Genomic DNA, 18,661 nt, shown 5'->3' on the forward strand with positions numbered 1-18,661 from the left:
GGGGCATCGGCCGCCTAGAGTGGAAATGGCGGCGGGAGATGGAGCTGCGCCAGAAGTCACCCTCAGAACCACGGGCAGGCAGCGGGATGCTGAGCTGGGGAGCGGAGCCTGAGCGGAGTCAGCGAGAGTGGCCACCACCAATACCGGCAGAAGACTTCTCCGCGGAGCACCCGAGTCCGGAGGAACGGCCCGTAGGACAGTGGAGCGAGGAACGGAGGCTGCGGGGGAAGCCGCGTGATGATGTGACGTAGGCCGCAGCGCCGGGGAAGGTGAGAGTACCCTCGGCCCCACCAGCGCCTCCGCAAGCGGCCCCCACCATTCGGCCGCAGCACGCGACCCCCTGCGCACCGGAAGGCCTAGTTACATTGGGCCCTGTGGTGTATGCAGAACTGAGCGAGGCCCCCGCTCAAGTCCCCGAACTACCCCGCCCGGAGTCATCAGTGCGCAACTCACCCAAAGAAGACGCTGCTGCGCTCTCCCTGCTAAAAGCAGCTGCATCATTGGAACCGGCCATTGCTCCGTTGGAAGTAGTGGATGCGGCCTGTCCTGAGGCCATGGTTATGCCGATGCTGGAGTCGGCTGCGGCCGACTTAGCGGGCCCTGTGATTCCAGTCCCCGAGGACCCGGTTGTTCCCATTTGCCACCTGACCCCAGCGGCTGCTGGGCCGCAGATATCATCGGCTGCCTCTGCCCCACGCGCTTTTTTGGCAAAGTCCCGCCCACCGGACTCTGGGACTGGCGCGATACCCTCCGTTTGGGTTGCGGAGGTTATTAAGGGGAAGAAGGCTCGGGAGCAAACGATTTGGAAACAGCTGCATGAAAAGGGGGAGGCTGGCATGGTGGTGAAGAGATCACGGGGACGGCTGGTATACACCAACATCGATAGAGGATACGGTTTTATCCGGGATGAGACTGGACAAAAGGTCTATCTTAATGTGGCATCTATTCGTCACGGCCGGGCTCTACATGAGGGGGACTGGGTGTCATACTACAAGGAGTACTGCCCCGTGGCTACTACGCAGTAGCTGTGGTTGCTGAGCCAGAGGACCGTGAACCCCCATAGTAAGAACTCCTAGGACACTCCCCATACCCCGGATGCTCCACGGCTGCGGGGCCCCTCGCTGCCAGCCGTCTGGGAGTTGTTTGAACTCTCGAAATTTCGTTGCACCGTTGTGCCAAAGCATAAGGACAGTTGATGTATATGTTAATGAAAAGTTTGATATAAGGAGTTAAAGTTGTTGATTATATTAAGCCTGGCAAAGCGGGGGTGTCAAGAAACGAGGGAGTGCATATGTCCAAGGAAGGGGGGGAGAAGGAAAAAGCATGTGATGTTTATTTGTTAAATGCTGGTTTAAAGAAAATGAGCAAAGGAAAATGAAAAAAAAAATATAAAAATGGGTACTTGTGCTATTATAAAGTTGTTTAATGTATAATATGCAAAAGTAAAATGCAACAGGTTCGGGTAAGGGAAGGTCTGAGGGACCAACGGGAAGTGTGAGATCCGAAGAGGGGTCTATGTGTGAAGAGGGTCTGGGAGACCGAGACGCCGACCATGACATGTAATTGAAAGAAAGGTACAAGAGGTGAAAGATGTGAAAAGACAGCTGTCCTAGATCAGGTCCCCCACACCATGGACACCCCTGAAGGAGAGAGATGGACGCCGGCAATGATCTGGTAGGTGTGAGACCTCGATCATGGCATACCAGACTGGGGAAGGTAACAGAAGGGGAGAGTAGGGGAAGGTACACGCCATAGAGAGAATATGGGTGTACCTAGCCCAGTGTGAAAGACGTTGTCATGTGGCGTGCGCGCTGGTGAGTAGCAGTAGGCTACTCAGAGCATGGTGCTCCCAGTATGGTTCGGCCCCCCGCAGGTAGTGGGTATGGCCCAACAGCTGGTCCGACAACAGAGTGTAGGTGAAGCTTCAGAACGACGAAGGCAGGGACTACGGATTGTCAAGGACAACAATAGACAAAGGAAGGGAGAGTGTAGGGAAGGTGACCGGACGGACGTGTCAGAATAGAGAAAGATAGGTTTGCACAGTTTAGACAGGTGTCAGTTACTACAGTGGGGAAACAGCTAGGAAAGTGTAGTGGACGTGCAGTACCTTGGGTTGACCATTAGATGGGAGGGAGGAGTGTGAGCAAAGGACTTGACATCAGCTTAGGGCTTTAGAAACCGTTGGTCATGGGGGCGGAGTTACAGTGACAGGGGACCAGGAGAGATATAAATACTGAGGGAGGGTTCCAGAAAGTTCCAGTCCCCAGGGGGAGCTCCAGTGACAGGAGGACTACGACAGTTCGTGCGCTGTGAGGAAAACCGTACCAGGGGGACTGAGGAGAGAGAACGTCAGGGGGGTGGTCCTGACAGGAAGAACCACAGAAGAGACGAGACACCGAGTGCGGGACACCGTGTTGGACACGACGACTGATCAGTGGAAGTGCTGTTGGCTTATGGGCCTAAGGCGGCCACAGTGACAGACCTGTCAGGAGCGTCGACGAGTGCAGAGGGGACGGTGTATGCATACACGTCCCCAGTATAGAGTACGGTGTGTGAGAAGCAGCCCTGGAAATGAAGGGCCGTGAGGTAAAGAAAGTGCGGTGTGCTCTGAGGCCGTCAGACGGACGACGAGTGAAATAAACTTGGACCTGTTGCACCCAGAATCTGCCTCCATCTTGTCTCTGTTTTATTTCTGCGTGGTAAAGAGAGGGACCACCCCCCAGCTCAGCCCACCGACCCCTACAGAACTACAATACCCAGAGAGACTAGAAAAACTAGGTTTATTTAGTCTAGAAAAAAGACAACTGAGGGGCGATCTAATAACCATGTATAAGTATATAAGGGGACAATACAAATATCTCTCCGAGGATCTGTTTATACCAAGGAAGGTGACAGTCACAAGGGGGTATACACTTTGTCTGGAGGAGAGAAAGTTTTTTCCCCAACATAGAAAAGGATTCTTTACTGTTAAGGCAGTGAGAATCTGGAATTCCTTGCCTGAGGAAGTGGTAATGGCAAACTCAGTCGAGGGGTTCAAGAGAGGCCTGGATGTCTTCCTGGAGCGTAACAATATTGTATCTTACAGTGATTACTGATTAGGTTTTTTAGAAGGACGTAGATCTGGGGATTTATTCTGATGGAATATAGGCTTAACTGGATGGACAAATGACTTTTTTCAGCCTTGCTAACTATGTTACTATGTTATGTTTCATGTCAGCTAAGTTTTTAACCTCTTAGTGACATAGCCAATTTTATGCTTAATGACCAATCCCCAACTTTTAAATCTGACCAGTGTCACTTGATGTGGTAATAACTTTGGGATACTTTTATATATCCTGGTGATTCTGAGACTGTGTTTTCAGACACATTGTACTTTATGTTAGCAGTAAAGTTATATTAATAAGTTTTAAATGTTTTTGTGAAATGTGATGAAACTTTAAAAACATTAGCAATTTTCAAAATTCCAATGCTTATATCCTCAAACCAGATGATCATACCATGCAAAATAGTTAATAAATAACATTTCCCATATGTCTATTTAGTCCACAACATCTTTGAAACATTGTTTTATTTCTTTACAATGTTCGAAAGCTTAAAATTTTGCAGTAATTTTTCTTTTTTTTTCAAGGAAATTTACAAATCTATTTTTTTGCAGATCTATTCAGTCTTGATGGGACTTTGCAGGGCCTACATAACAGGAAGCTTCCAGAAGTAATAAAATTTTAAAAACTGCACCCCTCAAATAATTCTAAACTGCTGTTAGGAAAGTTGTTAACCCTTCATGTTCTGCACAGGATTTAATGCAAAGTGGATTGAAAAAATCGACAAAAATATTGCTTTTGCAGCACATTTTTCATTTTCACAAGGTGTATTAGGAGAAAATGAACCATGAAATATCTTAAGAAATTTCTCCCGAACGTAGCAATATCTCCTATGAAATAAAAAATTATGCTGTTTATGTGTATGGCAGATTTTTGAATCTTGACAGCATGCGCACTGCATTCTGTCAGCCTTATCTAGTGTCTGTGGTGAGAGCGGTAAATCACGTAACTGCAAATATGTTCACAATGCACTTGTATTAAGGGAGGATGTGCATGTCTAGCTGGAATGTGGGTGGATTTATAGGAATCACATACTTACAGTCATATGACTGCTCGCTGCCAACACGCAAGAATCCTAACAGTATGCAGTATGCAAGCTGTGAGAATTCAGAATTCTATAGTCACTGAGGGCGACTACAGACTTTCATACTTTCATTACAAGCCTGGACAAGCCAAATTATTATAAAATTCTGCCACGTGCCAACTAGCTTCTTCTCCTGCCTCTTTTAGTGAAGCATGGACTGTAGTTTTTCACTAAACAAAAGAATTAGGAAGATCAGCTATTTGGTATGTGACTATAAGTGATCAGATCAAATATGAACGGTCACAAAAGGACTACTGAAACCACTTAATCTCTGTATAGGATAAGGAGCGCCAAACTGAATTCTGGCCCCAGGTGCTGTAAAAAACCTACATCCATCTTTGGTTTCACCATTAGCCTCCTGCATTTTCCTAAGTTGCATCTCCTTCTTTTGGGATTATCAATGTACATCAAAGGAAGAAACAGGGTTAAAATTAAAACAAGTGCTGCCCATACCAGATGAATAAAGTGGATATTTAATAAAATCATTCAACACAGTTCAGAGTGATTTAGGGAGAAAAATATGCTAAAGCTTTCCTTTTCCGTTTATCGAAAATTGACTCTCAATAGAGATTTACAAATTTAATTGAATAAAAAAACTCAAGAAAGACAGAAATGATAAATATTACTTACATTTTTTACTACTTTTGATAATGAACATATTCCAATCAAAGATTCTAAAAAAAATTGGCATGTTATTAAAAATTATCTGTTTAATACCATTGATTCCTGAAAGAAAACGAAACATTATTTTTATAACAAACAAACTAAACTTGGCTGCACCTAGTCTTTTAAAAGGGTTATCCACTACTAGGACAACCCCTTCTCAAATGCCACACTTGGCCCTCATAAAATAAAAAAGTCTATACTCACCTTTCGTGCAGGCCTTGTTCCCACGGTGTTGGCATTCGTGATCCTGGGGCTCTCGTGCAGTTGTTGTGACACATGACCCTGGCGCCCAATCAGCACTGGAGTCACTGTACTCACCTTTGCACAAATTGAGCATCAAGAGGAAGTCCGGGCTACAGAAAATCTCTGACTTTCTCTCATGTTCAATTCGACAGAAGGTGGAGACATTGATGCCAGCGCTGATTGAGCTCTTGGGTAGCATGTCATAATGAGGTGCATGAGCCTCGGTGAGTGTAAGTGCCAACACCGTGGGAACTACGCCCCCATGGGAGGTGAGTATAAGCTTTCTTATTTTATCGGGGCCAAGCATGGGGTATGACAAGGACAAGGAGTTGTCCTAGAAGTGGACAACTTCTTCAAGAGCGCTACTGACATATTCAACTACACTACGTTTTTTCCAAAGTTAAAGGTTTGCTTAGATACAAGAGCATATTCTTTTCTCCCTTTGCTATGATCATCACAGTTTTACACTATGACGTGCAACTCCTAATTTGCTTACATATCCTTTTTTTGTAGAGACATAGCTACCATGTATGATGGGTTATCTAATAAATTGTGTGTATTCGTGCAACTGGTCTCCTCCTCTGTCACTGGCATCATTATAGCATTTTGGTATGGCTGGAAACTGACACTGGTCATTTTGTGCACTGGTCCACTGCTTGGTCTATCAGGAGCGTTATGGAGCAAGGTAGGTTTCTAACGTTCAGAAATCAAAGAGAAAGAAGTCTGCCAGACAAAAGGGATTACCTATAAATAATGCGTATTTATTTATAAAGATATAAGTCAAAGAAATACAATTAAAAATACTTAAAAATGCAAAATGCATCTCTGTACCAAAAAGGTCAGCTTGAAATGGAGCTAAGATCTGCCCTACCTCATCACAAGATGCACAAGTTCCCTATGACAAATGTTTAAAAAAGCCTATGTCGTAATATGATGGTTACACGAATTGAATAAGTGATGATGCAACAACCAGGAGATAAGCAAATATAAAGTCAAGTAGAAACCAACATAATAAGTGAAGGTGCAACAACCAGGAGATAGGCAAATGCAAATATAAAGTTGTATGAAAATAAATTTGGTATTCTGCCGGCACAATCTGAAAGGAATCCTAGCTATGAATGAACCAAAGAAATGGCATAATGGCTCTGCCCTACCTAGTGAGAAAATGCACACGTTTCTGTGTACTAAATGCATAAACAAGCCTATATAAGAATATGGTGGGTATAAGAATTGAAAAAGTGATAATGCAACAACCAAGAGATAAGCAAATATAAAATCAAATAGAAACAAACTGTTCTGCCTTCATAAACATTGACACAGTGTGCAGTTCAGCATTCAGCATAAACCACTGTTCTGTGTTCCAAATAACCAGATTGTTCTCTGTAGTCTAACTTGTTTATTGATGAACAGTATAGAACATTAAAATTGATGGTGTCGGCCCTTTAAAGAACAATGAGGGTGAAATCATAGAGAGTGATGTGGGAAAAGCAAATGTTAATACTTTTTTCTCAACAGTGTTCACATAGGAAAAGGATTTGCCAGGGGAAATGCAGAGTGATAATGTAAACTCCCCATTAAGTATTACCTGCCTAAGGCTGGTTTCACACTTGAGGTTTTTTTTGCGGGATTTTAGCGCTAAAAAACGCATGCGATTTTTTTTCCTATACTTTGCATGGGATGCGCTTATGTGCGCATACACATGCGTTTGTATGCGTTTTTCCGCGCATGCGTTTTTTTGCGGTATGCGCTCGGGCGCACAAAATGCATCCTGTTGCATTTTTTGAGCGTCCGACTTGCCTCAAAAAAACGCATGCGCACGCAATGCGTTTTTTTACAGCAAGACACCCATTATAAGTCTATGGGTGCGCATATGTGCGCATTGGCATGCTTATGTATGCGTTTTTTTGCATTTTTTTTTTTACCATTAGTTGGACAATGGAATTTAGGGGTTTGGGTTAGAGTTAGGGTTAGTTAAGGGGGTTTAGGGCTAGGGTTAGGGTTAGCTAGGGTTTAGGGTTAGGGTCAGGGTTAGGGTTAGGGTCAGGGTTAGGGTTAGGGTTAGGGTCAGGGTTAGGGTTAGGGTTAGGGTTAGGGTCAGGGTTAGGGTTAGGGTTAGGGTTAGGGTCAGGGTTAGGGTTAGGGTTAGGGTCAGGGTCAGGGTCAGGGTTAGGGTTAGGGTTAGGGTCAGGGTTAGGGTTAGGGTTAGTAAAGTCATGGTTTGGGTTAGTGTGAGGGGCCACCTAATGTTGGAAAAAAACGCAAACGCGGTAAAAACGCATACAAACGCATAAAAACGCTGCGTTTTTTTCATGCATGCTCATAAAAATGCTTGAAAAAAATGCAGCATTTGTATGCATTTGTATGCGTTTTTTCTATGCGTTTTTTTGTGCTAAAAACGCGCTGGAAAAAAAAGCAAGTGTGAAATTAGCCTAACCCAGGAAGAAGTGCAGAACTGCCTTAGTAAGATTAAAATTGACAAATCACCAGGCCCTGATGGCATTCACCCTCGGGTATTAAGGGAGTTAAGTAATGTGATGGACAGGCCTCTATTCCTTATATTTAAAGACTCTATAGAAACAGGGTCTGTTCCTTTTGATTGCTGGCAAGCAAATGTGGTGCCATTATTCAAAAAGGGGTGTAAAAGGGAACCTGGAAACTATAGGCCAGTAAGCTTAACATCTGTTGTGGGTAAAATTTTTGAAGGGTTTCTAAGGGATACCATTATGAAATATCTCAAGGTTAATAAATGTTTAACTCCATATCAACATGGATTTATGAAGGATCGCTCCTGTCAAACTAATCTGATCAGCTTCTATGAGGCTGTAAGCTCTCAAATGGACCAAGGAGAATCATTGGAAGTCATTTATCTTGACTTCTCTAAAGCATTTGACACTGTCCCACATAAAAGATTGGTAAGTAAGATGAGAAAGCTTGGGCTAGGGGAAAATGTGTGTAGATGGGTAGGTAGCTGGCTTAGTGATAGAAAACAAAGAGTGGTTATTAATGGTGCATACTCAGATTGGGCCAGGGTTATTAGTGGGGTACCACAGGGTTCTGTATTGGGCTCCCTACTATTTAATATATTTATCAATGATCTAGTGGATGGATTACACAGTGAAATATCAGTATTTGCAGATGAAAAAAAAAAAGTAAGGTAGTTAACACAAAGGAGGACAGTTTGCAACTACAGACAGATTTGAGTAAATTGGAGAATTGGGCTGAAAAATGGCAAATGAGGTATAACACAGCTAAGTGTAAGGTTGTGCACATTGGAAGGAGAAACAGATGCTACAATTATTTACTAAATGGGAAACTGCTGGGGAAATCAGACATGGAAAAAGACTTAGGCATCTTAGTCAATAAGAAGCTAAATTAGAGTGCCCAGTGTCAGGCAGCTGCCACCAAAGCAAATAGGGTCATGGGATGCATTAGAAGAGGTCTGGGGACCCGAGATGAAAACATAATTCTCCCTTTGTACAAATCACTTGTCAGACCACACTTGGAGTATTGTGTGCAATTTTGGACGCCGGTGCTCAAGAAAGACATTACTGAACTTGAAAGGGTTCAAAGGTGGGCTACAAAAAAGATAAATGGAGTTGGTTCACTACAATACCCAGAAAGGTTATCAAAATTAGGTCTATTTACTCTAGAAAAGAGAAGACTTAGGGGAGACCTAATATACAGTGGGGCAAAAAAGTATTTAGTCAGTCAGCAATAGTGCAAGTTCCACCACTTAAAAAGATGAGAGGCGTCTGTAATTTACATCATAGGTAGACCTCAACTATGGGAGACAAACTGAGAAAAAAAAATCCAGAAAATCACATTGTCTGATTTTTTTTCCTTTTATTTGCATATTATGGTGGAAAATAAGTATTTGGTCAGAAACAAGCAATCAAGATTTCTGGCTCTCACAGACCTGTAACTTCTTCTTTAAGAGTCTCCTCTTTCCTCCACTCATTACCTGTAGTAATGGCACCTGTTTAAACTTGTTATCAGTATAAAAAGACACCTGTGCACACCCTCAAACAGTCTGACTCCAAACTCCACTATGGTGAAGACCAAAGAGCTGTCAAAGGACACCAGAAACAAAATTGTAGCCCTGCACCAGGCTGGGAAGACTGAATCTGCAATAGCCAACCAGCTTGGAGTGAAGAAATCAACTGTGGGAGCAATAATTAGAAAATGGAAGACATACAAGACCACTGATAATCTCCCTCGATCTGGTGCTCCACGCAAAATCCCACCCCGTGGGGTCAGAATGATCACAAGAACGGTGAGCAAAAATCCCAGAACCACGCGGGGGGACCTAGTGAATGAACTGCAGAGAGCTGGGACCAATGTAACAAGGCCTACCATAAGTAACACACTACGCCACCATGGACTCAGATCCTGCAGTGCCAGACGTGTCCCACTGCTTAAGTCTGTACATGTCCGGGCCCGTCTGAAGTTTGCTAGAGAGCATTTGGATGATCCAGAGGAGTTTTGGGAGAATGTCCTATGGTCTGATGAAACCAAACTGGAACTGTTTGGTAGAAACACAACTTGTCGTGTTTGGAGGAAAAAGAATACTGAGTTGCATCCATCAAACACCATACCTACTGTAAAGCATGGTGGTGGAAACATCATGCTTTGGGGCTGTTTCTCTGCAAAGGGGCCAGGACGACTGATCCGGGTACATGAAAGAATGAATGGGGCCATGTATCGTGAGATTTTGAGTGCAAACCTCCTTCCATCAGCAAGGGCATTGATGATGAAACGTGGCTGGGTCTTTCAACATGACAATGATCCAAAGCACACCGCCAGGGCAACGAAGGAGTGGCTTCGTAAGAAGCATTTCAAGGTCCTGGAGTGGCCTAGCCAGTCTCCAGATCTCAACCCTATAGAAAACCTTTGGAGGGAGTTGAAAGTCCGTGTTGCCAAGCGAAAAGCCAAAAACATCACTGCTCTAGAGGAGATCTGCATGGAGGAATGGGCCAACATACCAACAACAGTGTGTGGCGACCTTGTGAAGACTTACAGAAAACGTTTGACCTCTGTCATTGCCAACAAAGGATATATCACAAAGTATTGAGATGAAATTTTGTTTCTGACCAAATACTTATTTTCCACCATAATATGCAAATAAAAGGATAAAAAACAGACAATGTGATTTTCTGGATTTTTTTTTCTCAGTTTGTCTCCCATAGTTGAGGTCTACCTATGATGTAAATTACAGACGCCTCTCATCTTTTTAAGTGGTGGAACTTGCACTATTGCTGACTGACTAAATACTTTTTTGCCCCACTGTATATGTACAAGTATATCAGAGGGCAATACAGAGATCTCTCCAATGAACTGTTTGCACCAAGGACTGTGACAAGAACAAGGGGGCATTCTCTTCGTTTGGAGGAAAGACAATTTTTGCACCAGCATAGAAGAAGGTTCTTCACGGTAAGAGCAGTGAGGCTCTGGACTTCTCTTCCTGAGGAAGTGGTGATGTCCAACTCACTGAATGAATTTAAGAAAGGAATGGATGCTTTTCTTGTGAGTAACAGTATAGAAGGTTACGAATAACATAATATTATAGGTAGATCGTTGACCCAGCTTAGGGGAAACAATTTTTTTTCCCTATGGAGAGAATTGGCTTCTACTCTGTTGGTTTTTTGCCTTCCCCAGGATCAACAATGCTGAACACTAAAAATGCAAGAATATATCTTGCCACAAACACACCAGCACCATCTGGGCCAAAAATCAATGCAGTATCACAGAGCATCTTTATACTTACTGAACGCCCTTTTTGAACTTGGAGAGGCGCTTTCCCAGCCATCCATCATCGCTGCGGCCACCTCATTCCAGAGCTGCCGGGTCACCACTGTGTCTTTGTACTGCTGGTCACGGCTGTCCCACAACGGGATATGCTCCTCAACAGGGCGGATCAGGTGCTCGTTGTCTATGTACACTACTTCTTCATCATCCTGTTGTGGAACCTAGAAAAAAAAAATATTAGAATGTTTGGAATTTTGGAGAATGAAAAAGATACAAAAAGAAACAGAGAAGAAGCTAGATAAAGATGAAAATAAAGACAGAAAAAAAATTAAAAAAAAACATTATATACTAACATTGCGTCTCCTCGCCACGACTTGTCTACGCTGCTTCTGCTCAGAATCCTCCCGCTCAGACTTCTCCCGCTCAGACTGCTCCCACTCAGACCGCTCCTGCTCAGACCGTTCTCGCACTTCATCTTCACTGCCTGTGTCCGATGTCTGTAAAGAAAAAAAAAATTAAAACACATTTCTAGAGGCAGCTATACTTACCCAAAGGCAGCAACATCCTCACCTCACGATCAGCTTGGGCCAGTTCTTGCCGAGATGGCGAATAGACTGATCCAGAAGAAGACATGCTGAAATTTTGAAAAAAAATACATTAGTACATTATAAAATTGTACAGGACACACAGACATTATGTTGAAGAATACTCACATTTTGGCTCCTGAAACTTGAATCCACAGTTGGAAGGCTCTAGTTGGTGCTTGTCTGGTCTCTGCAAGGCTGTCTGTAGAGTAATTGTCTGTCCCTGAAGACACCTTCTTTTATCCACACTCCTCCCTAACTATGTTGCTTGTTTAGGGGGAGGTTAAAGACAAGTGTCTAGACATTGTTTACTCAAATCGCGTGCACGCACAAGGCGCTGACGTGCGCGCAGCCAAGTGCACGTCAGCAACCACATAGACTGTAATGCTATTTTTGGGCGCACATGTGCGCGTGATTTTTTTAACGATGTAGGCGGAACGAAAAATGCAACATGTAGCGTACGGCGCGTCTGGGCGCACCCCTGTAAAATGCGCAGGGCACACTAAATGCTGATGAGCGCATACAATCGCAAGACCCTGCGATCACCATGTTAAAGATAGGGGAACATTGCGCGTGCTCCCAATAGCGCACGATGCGCTGCGCGACAAAACGCTAGAGTGAAACCAGTCTGATACACGCCAAAAATAGGTAAATGCCAACATTCTTCGGAATCTGGAAGTACAGGTGCAATTTCTGCATGGCCATTCTGAAATATTTTGTCCATGAAGGCAAAAAAGTGCTCTCTCATTTCAGGTGCCTTCTGAAGTTTGCGTTTGAGGGAGACAAATCGACCGTAGACAGGTTCTCTGTTGTTGGGTTAGCATTGTCTCTCGGGTTTTAAATGGTAGAGGGGCCACCCAACTCTGTCTGTCTGTCTTCTATGGACATTGCTACCTTGTTGTCTTCTCTTGTTCTGTGGAAAACTGTACACACTATGTGATCTTGATCGCCGTCACATGCATGGTCTTCACAGGAAGGATCAGCTAACGGACAAGGTAGGGGAGCATTGTGTGACAACTCTTTTATCAGGAAGCTATTCTTACATGGCTAGAACAGAGACGGACGTCCATTTTCAAGAGTATTAGTGAACATACTGCTGACTGAGGTCGGTTTGTGTGCTCCACCTAAACAGACGTCTCCTAATATTACCCATCCCAGATCAAGTCTCTGAGCATATGGGGTGTTCTGTAGGCCGTTAATCTGCCCTCTAGCCTTATGGACTCTTAGTATATCTCTTCCGAGGAGTAAGACAATCGGAACTTCTTGATCCAGTTCCGGTATCAGATGCGCTATACGCTTCAGATGAGGATGTTGAGCTGATACCTCTGGGGTAGGTATCTCAGACCTCTTGTCAGGAATCTGGCTGCACTCCAATATTGATGGCAAGGCTATGCAGGTTTGACCGTATATAGACTCTACCTTTAACCCAGTTGCTTTTCTCCCTGCCATCTTAACAGTACCCGCACATGTTTTCAAGGAGTAAGGAGAACCGGGGCCAACAATGTTGAAGGTGCCAAAGAGAAAGGACTTGGCTAGAGACCTGTTGCTCTGATCATCCAAGATTGCATACACCTTGATTGCCTTATCTCGGTGGCTCGCTGGATAGACTCTGACAAAGCAGATCTTTGAGCAGGATATTCCTGTTACAAGTTCCTTACAGATCTCTGTACACTGGGAAGTGATTACTGGAGTGTCTACGCCGTGACCATCGGCTTTTTGCCGCACTCTTCCACTTGCGATGATACCCCTGAGGGTGTTCCATAGTGTAAGGTTGTGTTGTGCTCCACGCTACCACATTCCTCACATTTCACGCTGGTTTCACAGTTCTTAGCGAAGTGCAAGGTCGTCGCACAGCATCTGAAACATCTTGTTTTCTTTGAGGAAACCTTTGCGGTCTTCTGGAGACTTTTCCCTGAAGGCTCTGCGTTTTAGCAGAGGATGTGGTTTCTTGTGTAGGGGGCAGTGTTTGCTGAGATCTTGAGTTTTGTCTTCCTCCGGGGAGGTCTTGCTTGCCCTGTAAGGAAAACCTGTGGGACTAACATTAGTTTTATGAACTGCCACTGGTGTTTTACAGGGTTTGACACCAGGGGAAGTGCTACATGACATAGTAAAATCAAAACTGGGGTCATTTCTAACTCTTGCTTGTTGAGTAACAAAGTCTACGAACACCTTGAAAGGGGGAAATGAGACCTTATGAGTCTGTTTGTAACGGGACCCATGACTGATCCACTTCTCTTGTAGGTTGTAAGGGAGTTTTTGAACAATTGGGTTGACACCTTTGGCGGTGTCCAGGAATGCCAACCCTGGCAGGTCTCCTATCTGAGCAACCTGCACCTCCATTAACAAGTAACTCAGTTCCATGAGCTTTTGATAACCTTTATTTCCAATTCTGGGAAACTCATCAAGTCTTTTGTACAAAGCATTTTCAATAGCTTCTACTGACCCATAACATTCATCAAGTTTCTCCCACACCATATGGAGGCCTATGTGTGGGTAATTTAAGTGGACTCGTTCCCTATAGCTCTCAGCTCGATCAGTGAATTTTACAAGCCCCTTGTTCACCAGGTCCCGGCGAGCAAAGAACTTCGCAAAGTTCATAGTGACTGGGTCAGTGCCAACATGAGCTGGTGTGCTGTTGTCATGCTGTGTGTGTGGTGTATCCTCATACCTGTAAGGAGCTTCTGGTTTAGAATAGTCTGTATAATACCTTTCTGATGCAAAGAGTGTCCCTTTCAGTCTGGGTGGAGGCTGTACCTTCTGTTCTCTGGAACGGTAGCTGTGGTAGACATCTCTGTGTTGGACATCCCCTTGCCTATGGTAATGTAGTTCTGGGTGGTATCGCTGGTAAATCGGCGTAGGCTGGTCGATGTGGTGCATCAGGGCTGTCATTCCTGCCAGAATGTTGATGGACGTACTCTGCGACGCGCTGGGCTGGATCTTGCTGCTCTAGATCAGGTCAAGAAATGTTGCTGCATCTGTCACAATCAGGATCCTTCATAGCTTCCAAATACTCTGCCTTAGCTATTGCAGCTGCTGTCTCCTTGTCTGCCGCAAGTTTTTCTAGCTCTGCTTGCAAATGTGCAGCTTCCGCTTCTCTCTCTGCCTGCAGACGTGTGGTTTCTGCTTCTCTCTCTGCCTGCAGACGTGCGGTTTCCGCTTCTCTCTATGCCTGCAGACATGCGGCTTCTGCATTTTGCTCCACCTGTCTCCGCTTTAAGTGCATCTCTCTTTCGGCGAATGAGGATCTTGCTTTGGCTGCCTCGGCTTCGGCGCGAGCGACAGCAGCGAACTCTGCTAATGACGACCTGCTGGAGCTTGCTCGTGACCTCGTTTTCAGTGAGGATGTGCTGTTTTGAGACATTGTGCGCTTAGCTTCGTACTGCTGAGTACACTAGAGGGAGACAGTCTATGCACGGCGGGCTTCCGCATGGCAGGAAAGATGTAGCACTTGTTGGCAGGCTGCAGTAGCATTGTGCAGCTGTATGGTGGCTGCTGTGATACCCTTATGTGAAGCAGTATGGGTGTTAGAGGTCCCATACAGTCTATGCTCTCACCGCTTGCGACTGGCAGTCCTTTACTGAGCCCTGGGTTCTTGTTCCCTGCGGTTGTATGGCGGCTGTTATAATACCTGTATGTGGTGCAGTTTGGATGATAGCGGTCCCTTACAGTCTGTGTCACCACCGCCTGTGACCGGAGGTTCTGTTTTACTCTTGTTTGCTATCGCAGGCATCTAGCATTTGTTTTACTGCTTTGCCTTCATACACGTTGACATGGTGTGCAATTCAGCATTCAGCATAAACCACTGTTCTGTGTTCCAAATAAACAGACTGTTCTCTGTAGTCTAACTTGTTTATTGGTGAACAGTAGAGAACATGCGCGGTAAAACTACAAGGAATACAAACGACATGGGTAAGTATTGGGCAGATGATCACACAGCTAACATATTTATAGAAAGTGTACGGTGATGCAAACATTACATAAGAATACATGAATCTCTGATTACATTCACTGTGAACTGGCAACTAAACAGTTAATTACATCTCCTAGCTGATAGGCAGTAAATAACAGCTCTGTGAATCACTGCATTGCAAGAAAACACTGATCCTTGCTAGATATGCTTTACCAAGATAGGAAACACCAAAAAGGCCAAGCAGTCAAAAAAATCCATAAAGAACAATATTTTATTGATATTACATATAAAATGTGGACACTTACAGTACATGGAAATAGGGGGATAAAAAATAGACATACACAGTGGTAATGAGGGCTAGACACACTGTCAACACTGTGATGGGAAAACTTACCCAAAATACAAGGCAATAAATAAGGGTCAGGAAAACATCTTTATAAATACATAGATCAATGAGTACATTGCAGAATCATCACATAGCAAATGCTACTGCCTATGATTGAACTAACAAGATTCCCTGAGCAGTGAGAGCAGTGATGTCGGTCCTGTCCCCTTTTTTTTGGCTTCCACATACAGTATGTCTATTACCTGCTTATTTTACCCAGATATGGACTCAAGTAGAGAAGTCACAGGAAAACAAAGATAAACATGTGCGTCCTATGAGATACACAAAAGGAAAATGTCATCTCCCTCATCCCAGAATACACTGCTTCGTTACCACAATGCATTGCTTCAATCTCAAAGTGCTTTGCTTCTGTTAAAGGCACAGGCTTGAAATGCTATTTAAGACATAACTATAAATTCAGCCACCACTAGATGGTGCTATAATTAACCCAGCACATATTACAAACATATTGCTTTATTCAGAGCACATAACTCAACAGACTGCCCTATATCAGAGGGCAGGACACAAACATAAGGTACTGCTGGCAAAACCTGAAACAAATCCTAGCAAGAAATGAAAGAGGAACGGCGTAATGTCTAGTGATGGCCGAGCACTAAAATGCTTAAGTGCTTGTTACTCGAGTCAAACAAATGGTTATGCTTGGGTGCTTATTACTCGAGTCAAACAAATTGTTATGCTTGGGTGCTTGTTTTGAGTAACAAGCATAAATGGAAGTCAAAGAGAGACTGTCATTTTTCCAGCAGACCCTAGCAGGAGGTCTGGGGGGGGCTGGAAAATCACTGAAATGGATGAAAACATTGCTGAAATGGAAAGAAAGCATCATGAGGAAGACCACTGTACGCATCTCTAACTCCCCGGTTGCTATTAGGAACAATGTTGTCATAGTATTACACAACTTTTTTGGACTGACAATAAAAATATACAGAACGGAAGATAAAATGGATTTTTCAGGAAAAAAAGATTAAGAGACATTATTTCCTGTATAATGACTTGTATATAAGGCAGAATAAAAAAGAGAAGAAAAAATGCAACCTCATTTTGCTTGTACTGTAGTATTTAGCAATAAATAAACAAATAAAAATGACTCAGGTCCCCCCTTTTCTTCAGAACTGACTAAGACAAAGCAGATGGCTGTGTGTTTATATTATCAGGCTGGTAAGGTCCTTGGTTATTTTACCCTTCCCAGCCCAAAAATGCCAGCCTGCAGCTACCCCAGAACTGGTACATCACTTTAAAGTAGATGAGCCACTTCTAGCACCCTGTCTCAGCTCTTCCCGATTGCCCTGGTGCGGTGTCAATTGGGCTAGTGGGATTTGAAGTTGATGACAGCTGTGAATTATCTCAACATACAAAGATGTCACCGTGACGTAAAAGCCACTAGGCTAACCATAACAACCAAAACAGAAAAGATTAGGACCAAAAAATTCACAGTTCCAATAAGTACAATAAATATACAATCAATATAAATAATATAACAAAAGATCTAAAGAAAAATAGGGGCTTAAATGAAAAAATATTAAATTTTATTAGAGCACAAAATACACAATAGAAAGAGTATTCAGAGATGGAAAAAGAAATATCAGCCAAACAATTGAGTATAGCAAACGGTGAAAGATGCAATACAAAAGAAACAAACGTCACCCCACTCACAATACTTAAATAATTATCAGCTATAGTCTGTATTAATTATAAAGTTAGCAGCCACAAAGCGATAGAAAATATGAATATAAAGTGCGCATAAGTTTCAATGTAGCACACAGAGCAACCAGCTAACAGACTGCATGCTATTCTGAGTCATGATTGCCATATATTGTCATAGAGCAATGAATAAATATAAAGTGCACGTAAATTTTAATCAAGATAGCACACAAAGTAGCTGACTAGCGGATTGCATATTTACCTTGAGACATGGTTGCCGTGTATTGAGGGTGGAGGGACGCACAGAGGCCCTGACGCGCATTTCAACACACTCGGTTTCGTCAGAAGGCATGGTTACAGATAGAGGACAGGGGATTTATGTACACAGGTGTAGGAACCAACCACGAATCGGCGCGAAGCATGGCGTGATGCGCCGCCCCATGATAGAGTGTGCCGGTGCTCGAAGAGGAAGATGGGAAGGAGGACATGCGTCATCGCCTACCATCTCAATGGCGACTCTTCCGGCAGACAACACCACGGAGGCAGCACAGCACTCGTGCAAGTCGCGTCTGTGTAGAGCGTCCTAGAGCATCAGGTGACTAGAGAGTGAATGAGTCGGGAGCTGCAACGCACAGCACTGCCCCTTAATGACGTGGAGTAAAAGGCGCAATGAAGGCAGCACGGTACACGGGCAAGTTGCATCTGCACAACAGGTCCCGAAACATCAGGTGACTGAGGTCTAAGCGGACCAAGGATTACAGCACAAAGTACCGCCCCAATGACATGGGGCAGGAGGCGCAATGAGCCCTGGGAAGAAGGGAGTCAATCGGTACTAGCCGTCATTATAAAAATAGGCTGAACTAGATGGAAATAAGGTCTTCCTTCAGCTTTCAAAACTATGTTACTATACATAATATTATAGGTAGATGGTTGACCCAGCTTTGGAGTCGGGAAGGAATTTTTTTCCCTATGGAGAAAATTGGCTTCTACTCTGTGGGTTTTTTGCCTTGCCCAGGATCAACAATGCAGAACAGCTGCACTAAAAATAGGCTGAACTAGATGGACATAAGGGCTTCCTTCAGCCTTCAAAACTATGTTACTATGTTACTATAGTAACATACTGAGTACAAACGCTGCAGTTGTACAGAGCGTAACTGAACCCAGCTCACAAATAAAGATTCTATACACTAAAAACATATAATGAGGCAGACCTAAAGCTGTCATCATGGACACAGCTCACAAAAATTGAATACTATATGCTAAGAACATATAATGGGGCAAGCC

General features: G+C 43.8%; 1 protein-coding gene across 3 annotated transcripts in view; it reads left to right on the forward strand.

The window, feature by feature from the left end:
- The window catches only part of LOC141095454 (ATP-dependent translocase ABCB1-like), a 485,663-nt gene that overhangs the window by 192,944 nt on the left and 274,058 nt on the right, over nucleotides 1–18,661 (forward strand). For all 3 annotated transcript variants that reach the window (XM_073581458.1, XM_073581459.1, XM_073581460.1), the window contains one exon: nucleotides 5,608–5,779. In XM_073581458.1, the coding sequence (XP_073437559.1) occupies nucleotides 5,608–5,779 (172 nt within the window). The remainder of the gene's footprint in view (nucleotides 1–5,607; nucleotides 5,780–18,661) is intronic.

Source organism: Dendrobates tinctorius, unplaced genomic scaffold, assembly GCF_039654945.1.
Source record: "Dendrobates tinctorius isolate UK_male_01 unplaced genomic scaffold, ASM3965494v1 ptg000070l, whole genome shotgun sequence".
NCBI lineage: Eukaryota > Metazoa > Chordata > Amphibia > Anura > Dendrobatidae > Dendrobates > Dendrobates tinctorius.